Raw genomic sequence first — 15,427 nt, 5'->3', positions numbered from 1 at the left:
CTAAACTGATATCATGATCTACTAAATGAGTGGCCACCAGAGGTTTAAAAAATATTGCTCTCATGGGCAATGTTAGCAGATAGTTCATTAATCTTTACTCCAGAAAAGAACCTAAAAGCCCCAATTTTGTTTTCCAGTACTGGACTTCTTGTGTTCAAAGGAACTACTCTTGCGATGTTCTTTTGGAGTGTCTCTATTTTTGCCTTCAAGGTCCAGAGGTCAATGCAGATATGATTACACAGGAAAAACAGGATTGTAGTCTTCCTTCATTGTTTCTATCTCCTCCACCCTCAGAAACACTTTTTAAGGTGAAGCCTTTATAAGAACTGGCTGGAAATTCATCCAGCTTGATTCAGATGACACTTGCAGAGGCTCTCATTGGACTAGAAATGGCTAAGAAAGTGATAGAAAAAGGGACAGATTAAATATCTAAGGCATTTCACAAAAGGAAATACAACACACCTGTGAAAAAAAGGTCAGTCTGCGTGTAATGAACCGGTATTCAAGGTATAGTCTTAGGTTAAAAAGAGTAAGTTAAGCACATGTGTATAGTAGACTTCCATGTGTTTTTAAAACACATATGTGTTTATATGTGCATAGACTATTTCTGGAAAGTTCCACAAGTTATTAATAATGGGAATTGCCTCTTTGGAAGAGAAATAGAGGCCTGGGAGTCTGGAGTGATAGAGATTTAATATTTTTGTACACCTCTTCATAGTGTTTGAAATTTTTATTTTGTGTATATACATATATTACTTTTTCAATTCAAAATAGTTAATTTTTAAAAATATGCTGGAGGAAGTAAGTACTCACAAACTCATCAAGTTGAAGGGAGTTTTTCTTGTGAACAGTCATATAAATAGATGTTTATTATAGCACCAAAATTCATTATCTTTCTCATTTATATATCTTATATAATTTACAAAGAGTGTCACATTCAATGCCTGATTTAGTGCTCACAACAACCTTTTGCAACAGGTGGGACAGTTACTAGAAGCCACACTTAACAAATTGGAAAAAAACAAAAAACCCTGAAGCCTAAAGGAGTTAAAAATCTAGAGCATATTTTAAAGAAAGAAGTTTGGAGTCATTTACATGACTGTGATATAGCAGAAACCTGAAATTTTACAGTATTATGAGTTACCAAGTAGTTTCTAAATAGCAGTATTTTTTAAAGCCTTCAGCAATATTCCTTGCAATATTAACCTCTTAACTAAGAAACTTGCATAAAGTAGGAAGGAGGTGGGGGAAAAGCCTACTGAAACTCTTTGTGTAAAATATGCCTAATATTAGGACATAAATTAATGACTGGTTGAAAATTAACATTAAAGAAGTTGCATTCAAAACTTCGCCATATAGAATTTTGTCTTTGAATTAGAACAAATCTAAAATAATCATCCGAGTGGAAAAAGGAAAATTAATGAATTCTTACTACTAAATCTTGAATAATACCCTAAAGGCTTATGGCTATGGTCACTCCCAGAGTCCCCAGACGTCCAATTTACACCTCTTGTCCCCACGTAATTACTCATAACACCCCTTTCACTCTCAGGTGTATCCTAGCTTGGGCAATAGGTTATATCTCCGCCCTATTAAATATTACACTCTAGCCTCATGCACCTTTAAGATCCTCATGTTCTAGGGTTAGGGCTTCAACTCAAAACTAAGAATTAACCTCATTCATGCAAAATCTGAAGAAACTATGTTCAGATTTTAGCTACATGTATGACTCTCAAATAAAAATGGGTAGTTTCCAATGCATCACCCACTGGCAACTGTTGGATTTGTTAAAGAGATTAATAGTGAGAAGGGAGCCTCAGGGTCTGATTTGGAAATTTTGACATGTAGGGGTTTAAAGGGCAAGTGTGAACCAAGTTTGACTTGGTGAGACTGAGGTTGAAGACAAATAATTGACTCCATTTAACAGAGTTCTGAGCAGAGAGTTCAAAATTGCACCCCTTCCAAGAGTCCTTCATTCATGAGTTCATTTATGTATTAATTGTTGGAGAGTGCCAACTGGAGGCAAGACATGTTCTAAGCACTGATTCAGTTTTGTCAATAGTTTCAGGGGCTTCACGCTACGTTTCCAGCAGTTTGCAGGAATGTGATACTACATGTGAAATTTTGTTGTATAAACCGGCCTCTGAATTCTTTTCTGACTAGCACTGTTTAGAATTTCCATAATTTGTAATTACTCTATTCACTAATTACAGAGATTATTCCTATGGTCCAGGTAGGTTAAATTGTTGCTGCAATTCTTTTTTCATATTACAAGTGTATTTTGTTCTTAGAACAAGCATATTAGTTATAACCAAGCTGGATATCATGGTAACAGCATCTTTTACTCAGCAGTATGCAGACCATCTATCCAGGACATATAATTACTGACTGATTAAGGCAATGCCACAGGTTGTTTATAAGATGTGTTTACCTGCTACGTTCTCTAAAGCACTTGGCACTTGAAGTTATTGAGTAAGTGATTACTTGAGGTTTCTGTGTAAAGTATTAAAGAATATTTTAATTGTTAATTTATGTTTATGTTTATACTTTTAACAAGATCTTTTCAGGACATATTTAACATACATGTACACAGTCAGATTCTCTCTCTGAAGGTGTTGGCACTTGGTTCTGAATCTGACAGTTTGACTATTTCTCTCGTCGTTTCTGGGATATGTGGATGTTTACATATGTCTTCTGTGTATTTCTCCCCTTTCTCTACTTCCCTGGAAATCTTTATTTCCTATCAATTACTCACCAGATTTTTCACAAAAGGAATCTCATGGGTTTTTCTTTAGTTCTAATCATCACTGGTTGAGTGATTACTGTCACTGCCTTCACTGTCACTATCACTGTCACTTCCACTGTTGTTGCCATTACCAGGCTTGCTCTTGCTGTCACTCTCATCACTACTGTCAGATTCACTGTCACTGCTGTCACTACTGTCACTGTCATTGCTGTTACTGCTGTCACTGCTCTCACTACTGTCACTGCTATTACTGCTGTCACTACTGTCTGACTTACTGTCACCATCACTGCTGTCACTGCTATTGCTGTCACTGCTATCACTATCACTACTGTCACTACTGTCACTACTGTCTGACTTGCTGTCACTGCTATCACTACTGTCACTACTGTCACTGCTGTCACTGCTGTCGCTACTGTCACTGCTGTCTGACTTGCTGTCACTGCTATCACTGCTGTTGCTACTGTCACTGCTGTCACTGCTGTCGCTACTGTCACTGCTGTCTGACTTGCTGTCACTATCACTGCTGTCACTGCTGTCTGACTTGCTGTCACTATCACTACTGTCACTGCTGTCGCTGCTGTCGCTACTGTCACTGCTGTTGCTACTGTCACTGCTGTCACTACTGTCACTGCTGTCACTGCTGTTGCTACTGTCACTGCTGTTGCTACTGTCACTGCTATCACTGCTGTCACTACTGTCACTGCTGTCTGACTTGCTGTCACTATCACTACTGTCACTACTGTCACTGCTATCACTGCTGTTGCTACTGTCACTGCTGTTGCTACTGTCACTGCTGTCACTGCTGTCACTACTGTCACTGCTGTCTGACTTGCTGTCACTATCACTACTGTCACTGCTGTCATTGCTATCACTGCTGTTGCTACTGTCACTGCTGTCACTGCTGTCTGACTTGCTGTCACTATCACTACTGTCACTGCTGTCGCTACTGTCACTGCTGTCTGACTTGCTGTCACTATCACTGCTGTCACTGCTGTCGCTGCTGTCACTGCTGTCACTACTGTCACTGCTGTTGCTGCTGTCGCTGCTGTCACTGCTGTCTGACTTGCTGTCACTATCACTACTGTCACTGCTGTCGCTACTGTCACTGCTGTCTGACTTGCTGTCACTATCACTGCTGTCACTGCTGTCGCTGCTGTCACTGCTGTCACTACTGTCACTGCTGTTGCTGCTGTCGCTACTGTCACTGCTGTCTGACTTGCTGTCACTATCACTACTGTCACTGCTGTCGCTGCTGTTGCTGCTGTCACTGCTGTCACTACTGTCACTGCTGTTGCTGCTGTCGCTACTGTCACTGCTGTCTGACTTGCTGTCACTATCACTACTGTCACTGCTGTCACTGCTGTCGCTACTGTCACTGCTGTCACTGCTGTCACTGCTGTCTGACTTGCTGTCACTATCACTACTGTCACTGCTATCACTGCTGTTGCTACTGTCACTGCTGTCTGACTTGCTGTCACTATCACTACTGTCACTGCTGTCGCTGCTGTCACTGCTGTCTGACTTGCTGTCACTATCACTGCTGTCACTACTGTCACTGCTGTCGCTACTGTCACTGCTGTCTGACTTGCTGTCACTATCACTGCTGTCACTGCTGTCGCTGCTGTCACTACTGTCACTGCTGTCACTGCTGTCTGACTTGCTGTCACTATCACTGCTGTCACTGCTGTCGCTACTGTCACTGCTGTCTGACTTGCTGTCACTATCACTACTGTCACTGCTGTCGCTGCTGTCACTACTGTCACTGCTGTCACTGCTGTCTGACTTGCTGTCACTATCACTGCTGTCACTGCTGTCTGACTTGCTGTCACTATCACTGCTGTCACTGCTATCACTACTGTCGCTGCTGTCACTACTGTCAGACTTGTTGTCACTGCTGTCACTGCTATCACTGCTGTCACTACTGTCAGACTTGTTGTCACTGCTGTCACTGCTATCACTACTGTCATTGCTGTCACTGTCATCTGATTTATCTTTGCTGCTGTCTGATTTGCCATTGTCATCACCTCCATTGTTACCATTGTCATCACTGTCACTATCATTAGCATCTGATGTGTTATCATGATCATCATCGTCTCCTCCTTGTGAGTTACTGTCACTGCCATTATCTTTTGATTCATCAGAGTTATAAGAAGCATCTCCTCGGCTACTGTGGTTATTATCACCTTCAGAATTGGCATCTTCACTGCCATTAGACTCATCGCTGCTGTTGGGATCATCTCCTTGCATGGATTCTTCATCAAACTCGTTACTGTCATATCCATCACTGTTACTGTCACTACGTGTTTTGCTGGGTCCAAACTTATTTCCAGGTTCTGATTTCTGGCCAAGTCCTTGCGTGATGTCAACCTCTCCTTGGGTCTTGACATTTCCTTTGCCCACAATCATTCCATTTTGGCCTTTACTCTCTTTGTCTTCATTGACTTTCCCAGTTTCTTTGGTAATATTGTTTCTGAGGCCACTGCTGGGAACTTCAACTTCTGTTCCCTACGGAAAGATGGAGAAAAGCATGATTAATTAGTGAATGTTATGCTGCAAAACTGCATTGGTCTGAGGAAGACTATCTGGGGAAAGTGACCAGAGAACAGGAGTTCAGCTTCCAGTGCTTCAGAAACATCTGTTTGTGAAAATGTGCCTTATTCAGTACTTGAAAGTACTCTGGTGTTTATAGGTCATCCCAGTAGGATGTCTACCTAGTAGGAACTTTGGTAAACAGTTACATGGTGAATTAATTGTTTAGCATATGACTTTTAAAGAATTATAACCAAGTTTTCAGAGACATCTGCCTTTTAAAATTGTTCTGTATCAATTTCTAGTAAGGACCCCAGCTTTCCCCTTAAACATTCAAGTAATTTAGGTGCAAAAATACATGAATGTTTGTCACGCTTTATTTTTGTGCTACCGTCAGTGGAAGGAGGGGGAGAATTTAAACTACCATTGAAAGAAATCAGCTTCACAAACTAACCTTATCTTGGCTCTTCCCAATAGCAGGTGGCTCTAATTTTTCAGTGATTCCATTTTCCACAGCTTTGATTTCTTTGTGACTGGGTTTTTGAGTGTCCTCTATTCTTTGACTACCATTGTCTTCTGGAATACGGTCAGACTCTTCCTCACTCTTGGAGGTGTTGTCTCCATCAACAGCATGGGAGTCTTTTTTGTCCCCAGGGTCACCGTCTTCACTACTAACTGAATTTTGACCTAAGCTATTGTCATCATCATCTTCTTTTCCATGAGGCTGACCCTCCTGGCCCTTGCTGTTTTCTGTGCCCTTTCCTCCATTCCCTGTTTCCTCACCTTCATCATCACCAGAGCCCTTGTCTTCATCCTCATCTGCTCCATTCCCACTAGCACTTCCATCAGAATTATCCAGGCCAACATCTTCTCTATTGCCAATTCTACTTCCTCCTGGTGTAACCCCTGTTTCCTCATTCCCACTTCTCTCTCCTTCTCTCTGTGGTGTTACTGCACTTGTATCACCCCCATTTCTACAGAAATTCCCATTTATTTCATCCTCATGACCTGTACTGTTGTTGCTTCCAGCTGCTTGAGGTCCATCTTCTTGGACAACAGTGGCATCCTCACTCTGACTTGCATTTCCAACACCCCCATTTTCTGAATGCTTATCAACAATTCCATTAATATCGCTCCCATTTGCTGTGTCAGCACTGTCGATGATGCTTACTTGCCCCCTGATGCCATTTATGGTGGCGCTATCTTCTTGTCCATGTATCCCATCATGACCATATGTTTCTGGTTTTCCTGCGCCCCCTTTCAGACCCTCAGTGTTCCCCTCTTCATTTGCTACCGTAGATTGTGTAGAACTCTTTTCTACTTCTGCCCACTCAGAGCCATTCCCCTCTCCCTTGTAACCATCTTTGGTATATTGTTGCATTTCTCTTTCTTTTTCATACATGGGGACACCACTTTCTTTGGTGGTATCATTGGCATTTAACTCATCCTGGAAAAGAGAAGCAGTTCAAAATAAACTGCGGATATCATCTTAAAGTAAAGCAAACTGAAAAGATGAGCATTGATTTTTTGGAATCTAAAAACAGCTTAGAAACACATTTCTACATTCTATACCTGTATTGGCACTTTCGGTTTTGCTAGAAGATTTAAATTCACATCTTTGTTCACAGCATGTCTTTCCAATGGCTTGATCTGAGGAACCTACCAAAGTGAAAATACTGGAATTGAAAACATTCTTATTTTGTCTACATGTACACACACACATGCATGCACTTTTCACTAAATGAAGGAAAAAAAGACATAACACAGAGGCCAAAGAATGATCTAATTGGGTAGAAAAGAAAAGTGGCTTGTCACAGGGCTTATATAGAATTTGAATTTGTCATACAGATATTTTTCATAACAGTATTACCAATTTTACTGAAGTATTAACCAGACCACTTGTCTCAACTGTAGAAATGGAAGTCTTTTATAAAAATGAGGAGAGAGACCTTTGGTGTTTCTGTACGTTAAGTTTCTTGCAATAGCACCAGACCCAAGTTAAGTGTAACCTTGGCCAAAACCCCTAAGAGAACAGTAGGCATGACCAGAGGCAGGGCAGAAGCCAAAGCAAGTCCGATGCTCCTTCTGTGCCCTTCAAGAGCACAATGGAAATAGCTGGGAAAACTCTCAACTACATAAATACCAACATGTTTGGTATTATGAAAAAATATCCATATCATACTGTTAACCATAGAAACTGACTAATAGAATTGCAAATGGTTTAATTTTCCTAATTTTTCTTTGTTGGTGTTTATCTGTATATTCCAAATTTTCCACAGGGAGCATATGGAAAATAATTCTGTGAGTGAGACATTAGTTTCCCCTTTGTTGAAAAAAATGTGATTTTTTCCCTATTTTTCTTTCTTGAAAACTTCCTAAACAATACAGTCTTCATTGACATTAAAATGAAATTCATAGGGCATGAGCAAAGATGGACAAATCTCCATGACATCTAAACATTAAATGTAAGTTAATCTAAATGAATTTTAAAATAATACTTCCAACAAGACAGGAGTTTCTGTGAGAAGAATGGGAACACGCATTGGAGTGCATATTTGGTTTTGTTGAGATCCCTAATATACCTTGTAAAGTCTTCCATGCAAATCTAAAAGTTTAGGCTTAGCTGATCTGTAAGGTCTCAAGGAAATACATGCTTTTTTCTACTTTTTTTTTTGATGGAGGTACTGGGAATTGAACCCAGGACCTCGCGCATGATAAGCATGTGCTCCACCACTGAGCTATACCCTCCTCCTATATATATTTTAATGTTAGTTTAAAAGAGGCAGCAAAGTAAGAATTTTTGAGGAAAGTATACTTACTGGAATGGCCCATGCTACCACCCAAATGCAAAAATATATAATTATCTTCATTTTCTTTAGGAATATTAATCAGTGGCTGTTTTTGAAGGGAAAAAAAAGAATAGCACATAATTACTTGAAGAGCAAAAAATGATAACCATATAATGTATTATTTTGGTCTGTAAGCATTTGCCTTTTTCCTAGGCAAGGCGGATACATCCAACATGAGAAGAAGCTGCCAAGCCTCAGGGCTCCAGAACACACCTGGAGTGGTCACAGAGACATACAAGGACACCATCAAGCTCAGAACTGATGAAGCTACCTAGACTTTTTCTGCCTTTGCCAATGAAGGGGTACAGCCATGCAGTTACAAAAGCCATAACTATAACTTTCTCCTTCTGCTCTTCTTGATGGCAATAACATGTCTTCTGAATAGTTGTAATCAAACATTAACTAATCCTGCTACGGTTGTGCTTAAAAGATAAAGCACTTATCATCCCCACCCCAAAGCTATACAATTGGGCTGTACTCGGTGGCAAGGGAGAGAAATTACAAGCATGAAGGAGTCCAGGCTAGTGGAAAGAATGTGGAGTTGGGATTCAGAGACCTGAGTTCAAATGCTACCTTTGCTACTTGACGTGTGAGCTTGGGGAATTTAAGTAGCTTGTTTAAGCATTTCATTCCTCGGTCGAGGATAATAATGATACCTGCACTTCAGGATTATCCTGATTATCAGCAGCAGAATTTTCTCTGAGAACATTCTTTGACTCTATGTCAAAGGGCATTTGGTGTCTCTCCCTCTTTACACCCTGCAGCTTCTGCACGCCTCACTGGGAGCAGCACAGTGTTCTCACTGTTTTAAAATAGCCTGGCTATTTATGTTTCCCTGCCCTACTGAGAGCTCCTGAGGTCCAGGTGAGTGTCTTGGTGATCACTGAATTCCAAAATGTGGCACAGGAAAAGGGCATTTTGTGAATAAATACTTATTAGTATAAGCAACGCGTAGCACTGTTCCGTGCATTTAGCAATCTCTTAATAAATGATAGCAATTATTATGTGGGACTTCTAAAAACATGACCCTTCATTCCTATTAGAATTCACATTCAGAAATGGTCTAATACATATTTTCAGTACAGTGGGATAGACAGTGCATTCATGAGAATCAAAATTTTAAATTGCTGTTTACTGAAAATTGGATTTCTTGATGTTATGATGCTATCACTATAGAAAGAAAGGAAGGATTTTACTTCCATTTCATGCATTCCCACTGGGCTTATAGATTAAAATACTGTATGTCATTAGATAGCCTTGATTGAATTTAATGTTGATAGTGGAAACATAATAAAACCTCAGTGAACATCAACTGACTTAGAAGTATTGGCATTTCCTCTCAGAGCTACTGAGTTGGGGGAAAAAAATTGTGCTTACTCTTAACAGCCCTTCAGCAGCAAGCCAGGAATAGCTAGACTTCCTTTAAAAATGCTATAGTTTAAAAACGAGGCTGAGGAGGCCTCAGGACAATACAATCAGAGTTTGGGGCATAAATGTTGAAGAGCAGCTGTTTAGGAAGCCCAGGTTATACTGTATTTTGCGGTCCCAAACCTAATTATTACATAGACTCTGAAGAGGCCAGTCCACACTGTGATTTGGAGGGAACATGGTATCCTGGAAAGGTACCTAGAGTGCAGGCCAGGGTTATACGCATCCCATTTCTAAGCTGCAATCCTGCAATCTGACCACGATAGCCCTCCTTCAGATCAACTCCAGAACGACTGCACGATGCACGACGCTGCTTGCCACTGCATCCTCAGGTAGGGAAATGGCTTGAAAAACTATTATCGAAATGGCTGTATTGTCAGCCTGAAAGCAGAGGCTTCAGAATTGTGTGAACCCCCTTCATATTGTTTCATGTATTGTCACAAACAAAATGAGATTTTACTTAGTTACTGGAACAAGTTAATAAAATCTTAAAAGGCAAAGCTTAACTAAAGCTCTGATTCGAAGCCCAATGTAGATATTTTAAATCTGAGTTATCCAATTTTTTATCAAAGCAATCAGATACTTATCAGGTTCCCACCTCAGTTTGCCAATTGTTTAGTAACATGTCTTTTATTTTCCAAACCTGTTATTATATCATGAAACAGAAAAGGTGTGTGACAGAAGTCAGAATCTCCAGATACCCTCAGTAGAAGTGTTTTAATCTAGTTTTAAAACTCCAATGTCAATTGGCAAAAATAATACAAAATTTTTAGGCCAAAGGTAGATTTTTCAGGGACCAAAAAATTAAATGTAGACTGAGATTCATTCATTCATTCATTCAACAGACATTTGAAGGCCTAATGTGGGCCACATGCATGGAAATAGATATGAGCCCTACCCTCATGGAGCTTATCACTAAGTGGATTAGCCAGACCTTGAAATAAATATAACATAATGTGTTAAATCAAATTCCCAAATCCATGTTTATTTATTAATAGAGTCAGGGGTTAAATGTTACTATTTGAAAGAGAAAGAGATTATCTCCTTTTTTATTAAATCTCATCACATTTTACATCGTGTGGTGAGCTTAAAAAAATGGCTTTAACTAGATTAAACATCCTTAAAGATGGTTTTTCTGGATTAAAAAATAACAGTAATGGAGCTTTAGTGAATTATATATCAGATAATCTAATCATACTTTCTGTTGTTAATATTTTATATATAAAATATGTGCTTCACCTTACACATACTTTTTCTGACTATTAGCAACTGATATTTTAACATACTGGGTGTGAAAAAAATTATATTCTTCAGTGATCCAATATTTTCCTAGATGGAATTAGCATACTTTACCATATAAACTTCCATTATCTTTTAATACATAGTCTTGATTTGACAAGTCAAAAGGGAAAGGGAAAAGTCTAATCATAAGGGTTATTGGTTTCTTAAAATCAAGTCGGCTACTTCTCTGAAATTCAGATTTCTTTCTAAAGGAATCAGTTGGTTCTGAGTAAAGAGGATGTTCCATCTTACCTTAAAAGCCTTCAAAGGGACTTTGAAAATCCAGGATTTCTTACCTTTCTCTTTGAAGACTGAGAGTGGCACACTGCCCCGGACTTTTGCATGACAATTTTGTACCTGCCGAAATTTAAAGTCAGTTTGATAATTTTCTCAACCAATCACTGTTTAGGATCCCTGATATGGGGTTATAAAGTGTCACCGTGTCTATGAAGCACATAATAAAGTCCCCCACTTCCTTCACTTGCTGATACGTATTTGCTCACTAAAACATTCAGTTCCAAAGGGACTAGGCTTACTTTCACTTAATTAAATAGCTCCTGGGAAGCTGTTCTGCATCTTAAATATAGATAATCAGTGTAACATATCTGAAAAGAGCCACTTAAACTCTGTCACCCTGACATTTCTTGTCTTACTAAGGTTGGCAATCTAAGAAAACTCTAGGTTTCTTTCGTAAATATACTGCCTATTTAAGACCCCTATCATTCCTGAGGTAGGTATTAACATTCCTGTGCTATAATTCAAGAAACTGTCCACATGCAACAGCCCTGGCATGCCTGAGGAGGCTTTAACAATCTATAAACAGTAACTCCCATGAAATCTCTCTGACTTAAATAAACAGCGATATGAAGTTTAAAATGTACCAATTTAGTATTCAAACTGAATTTTAAAAATAGATATTCAAGATACCAAAACTTATTGTAAGGCAGCTAGATGTGCAAAAAGTGCATACAGGCAGGAGGTCTAGCTGTGAATTATCTCTCAGTTATCTGTGCTGGCTATGGAGGACCACATAGAAAACCAGACGATAATTCTAGCAGAAGTTTGGGTACCTGAACTCACCTTTCTCTTGAACCCCAGACACATGCTACAATGCAGGTAATCCCTAAACCCGTTCCCCAATGTGTGAGTTCAAAACCTCAACAGTCTGTGTCTCTCCACGCACTTGTTCAGAATTTTCAGAAATATCCCAAATTCTTAAACCTTGTAATATCAACAGATGCAAACCAAGTAAGTTGCTAAGACTACAACAGTGGTCACTCCAGGATTTATGTGTAGGACATTTACAGGGAAAGCAGGAAGGTTGAAAAGGAGTGGAAGAATGGAAAGAGGATTTGCCTTGAGGCTGTGTTTTCATAGCAAGCACTGTGTCTTTATTTAAACAGCATGTTTACATGGGTGGCTCTAAGGGCCTAACCAAATTTTAAGGAGTCTTAAGTCACTTCTGGAAGCAACACAACGCCCTCAGTCACACCTAGGTACTAGTAGAGGTTGGTGAACTGGTCCTGCCTTCCTTTTCCTTGGATTTGAATTAATGTGAATATTCTTATCTTTTGTTAACTTTCCCAGGTTTCAGCAAATGTTTGTGAGTCACATCCTCAGCTATTTTTCTAGATCATTCTCTCTTGACAGTGAATCTCTTAATTTTAGCTTCTTTCACCATTTGGATAGACAGGGGCCTTTCAATATCATCAGATCCTGGTTCCTTTTTCTTTCACAATTTTTCTCTCAATGTATGTCTCCTCTTGCATTTTATTATAAGCAGCAAGAAGAAGCCAGGCAGCATCTTCAATACTTTGCTCAAAAATCTCCTTAGCTATATATCCAAGTTCATGGTTTACAAATTCTGCTTTGATCATAACCGAGGGACATAATTCTGCTAAGCTTTCTGCACAAGTATAACAAGATCCTTGTTCCTCCAAAATGCCCTTTTCACTTCCTTCTGAGACCTTATAAGCAGCGTCCTTAACATCTATATTTCTACTAACAGTTTTCCAGCCTCTACCCACTGTCTGATTCCAGAGGCATTCCCACATTTTAAGAATTTCTTGTATTAGTACTCCATTTTCATGTACGAAAATCTGTATTAGTTTTCTATTGCTACCTAACAAGTTGCCAAGTGTACTTTTGCTTTTAGAGGCCTCATTTAGCTCGGTTAGCCTCAATCAAATAATCTGTTTATCTTAAAGTCAACTGATTAGCAAACTTCATTACATCTGACAAATCTCTTTGGCCACAGAACAGGACATAATTATGAAAATGATACTTCATCATATTCACACGTTCTCACTACACTCAAAGGGGAGAGGATTATACAAAGTCATCTTAAAATTCTGCCTACCCCTACTTTAAGCTACAATGAAAGAAAATAGATCAATAGCTTCATGGGCTGGGGGTGAGGGGGTGGAAGGGAGGGTAGAAGAAAGGGATTTTAAAGGGTCATGAGGAAATTCTGATGGATACTTTCCATTGTCTTAATTGTGGGATTGTTTCATAGGTGTGTACCTATGTCAAAACATCAAATTGTACACTTCGAATATGTACAGTGCATTGTGTGTCGATTACACCTCAATGAAGCTGCTAGGGGAAAAAGGTAATTAATCTATTTCTAATCCTGTAAATTGAGAAGTTAAAACTATGGTTTCAATAAGATCTCATCAAAGAGAAACATAAACTTTAATTTACTGTGAAAACCAAACAATTAATTAAAATTTAACATCAACTCAGTAACTAAACAAGTTACCTATAAACCCTTAATCAGGATTGTTATTCTGTTCCTAAGGAAAGAATGGAATCAAAGTCTTAATCTAGAGGCTACTCTATTACCATGACTTTGCACTGTCTTCCTGTTTTCTTAAATTTGGATAAACAGTAGCTGAACCAAATGTCAAAATTAAGGCAAGAATAGTAGTACAGACACAGAGAGGATATTTTAACTCAAATTATTTTAAGTTGTGTAATCAAACTAGTTCACAAACCAAAACTAGGCACTTGAGTATGTGTTCTCTGTATGAGCAGTAGTACAACATCCCTGCTGGGCTTCTTTGGTGGAAGTTTAAATGGCAAAAACCTTAAATTCAATTGCACTGTATTGAATTAACACCAGTGCAATTAAGAAAACAGATACAATATTAATTGCTTTTAGAAATAACCATTGTCCTTTAAAAAGTGGTAACCATTTCTTATAGATTCCATATTCCATTTGCACCAAGGCTCAGGATGGCATAATGTTTCCTGAAATATCTTAAAGACATTTTAACTGAATCTCAAGTAACAGACATGGCTTGGCTGTTGGTCAGTCTTAGCTTCCACTCTCTTATTATGATGCAGAACACAACAACTGCTAGACCACATAATCTTTTCTTCTTCTGAAAAAAACTAATAACTTCAATTGTTCTTCTTTCATAGGCACATATTTTGTTTTCTCCAGACCTCTGTCCCAGATATTAAGAGCTAGTAGAGAGCAATGTTTAAGATCTGAAGACTTGAAGTCAGTTTTATCTGGGTTGAACCCCTGCCTTTTCCTGTGTGACCCTGGAAAGCTAACCTAATCTCTCTAAGATTAAGTTTCTTCACCCGTAAAATTATGTTAAAATAATAGCTAACACTTATCAAGCACTTATAACAGGACATACCCTACACATGACAATCTAAGCCCACTATTTCATGGAGTCCTTAAAATGATTACACATGATAACACTGTTTTATCTTCAGAGGGATGAAGAAAGTGGGTCCTGCATTGGCACAACAAATCACTGATAGAACCCAGACTTGAACCCCAAAATTCTAACTTCAGAACCTGGCTCTTAGCCACTGCACTAAATTAATTGCCTACTTCATAATGACACAGTGGAAGTAATGTATGGAAAACTGCTCAATGCCCAGCATACACATGACTCCTCATAGGGAAGACATTGTGAATTTCATGATCTTTTGACAAGTTTGGGTCTTTCCTTTGCTCATCATTGTCCAAACTCTCCTAGGATTACTGGCAAAGCGATGCCTTTTGAGTAAGACCCCAAAACTTTGACAGTTATTTTACGTAATTCTGTAAGCAAATTACCAATCTTCAGTAAAACAAAAATATCATGGCTGGCATTCTTTTTCTTTTCCTGAGTGCTGAGCACCCTAACAGACAAGCCTGGTTCCAATATCTGGGCCCTGCTCCTGAATCTCCCACCCAGATGCCAGTGATCTTTCTAAAATGCAAATCCAATCATGTCACTACTTTGAGTCAAACTTTTCAGTGGCTCTTTAATTTGACTTGAGACTTCTCAAACTACCCAGCTTCACCTTGGGCCACTCCTTTTTGAGACCCTGGAAGATTATAGAGAAGCAGGGCCACAGATGTAGTTGGGATGGGGTTGTGAGAGTCCTGAATATACAGGATATGTCTTGTATTTAAATAACTTTTCCTGCTTCCTGGTTGGACTTTGTCAAGATTATCCAAGTGTCTTATATTCAGCTCTTCTCAATAATTACAAAAGATTGGCAACTTCCACTATTTCTCCACTACAGTAATTGGTGCTTAAATCTCCTAAATGGTAACACTAGCTGAAAAATCATTCCTCCACAA

The 15,427-nt window shown here is 39.0% G+C and overlaps 1 protein-coding gene and 1 non-coding gene across 2 annotated transcripts; both read right to left on the bottom strand.

The window, feature by feature from the left end:
• Window positions 1–2,542: 2,542 nt before the first annotated feature.
• Window positions 2,543–8,858, bottom strand: DSPP (dentin sialophosphoprotein). The gene is made up of 4 exons (XM_064489307.1): window positions 8,781–8,858; window positions 6,848–6,934; window positions 5,730–6,722; window positions 2,543–5,251 (listed from the first exon to the last, which is right to left on the bottom strand). Exons 1-4 carry the CDS (start codon window positions 8,856–8,858, stop codon window positions 2,798–2,800), a joined length of 3,612 nt encoding a protein of 1,203 aa, XP_064345377.1. The 3' UTR covers window positions 2,543–2,797.
• TRNAD-AUC (transfer RNA aspartic acid (anticodon AUC)) lies at window positions 7,952–8,024 on the bottom strand. Its single transcript has one exon. It is a non-coding gene; the product is annotated as a tRNA-Asp (tRNA).
• Window positions 8,859–15,427: the final 6,569 nt, after the last annotated feature.

The sequence above is a fragment of the Camelus dromedarius genome, chromosome 1, assembly GCF_036321535.1.
Source record: "Camelus dromedarius isolate mCamDro1 chromosome 1, mCamDro1.pat, whole genome shotgun sequence".
NCBI lineage: Eukaryota > Metazoa > Chordata > Mammalia > Artiodactyla > Camelidae > Camelus > Camelus dromedarius.
Note: the sequence above shows the minus strand (reverse complement) of the source record. Positions and strands in the feature narration are given on the sequence as shown.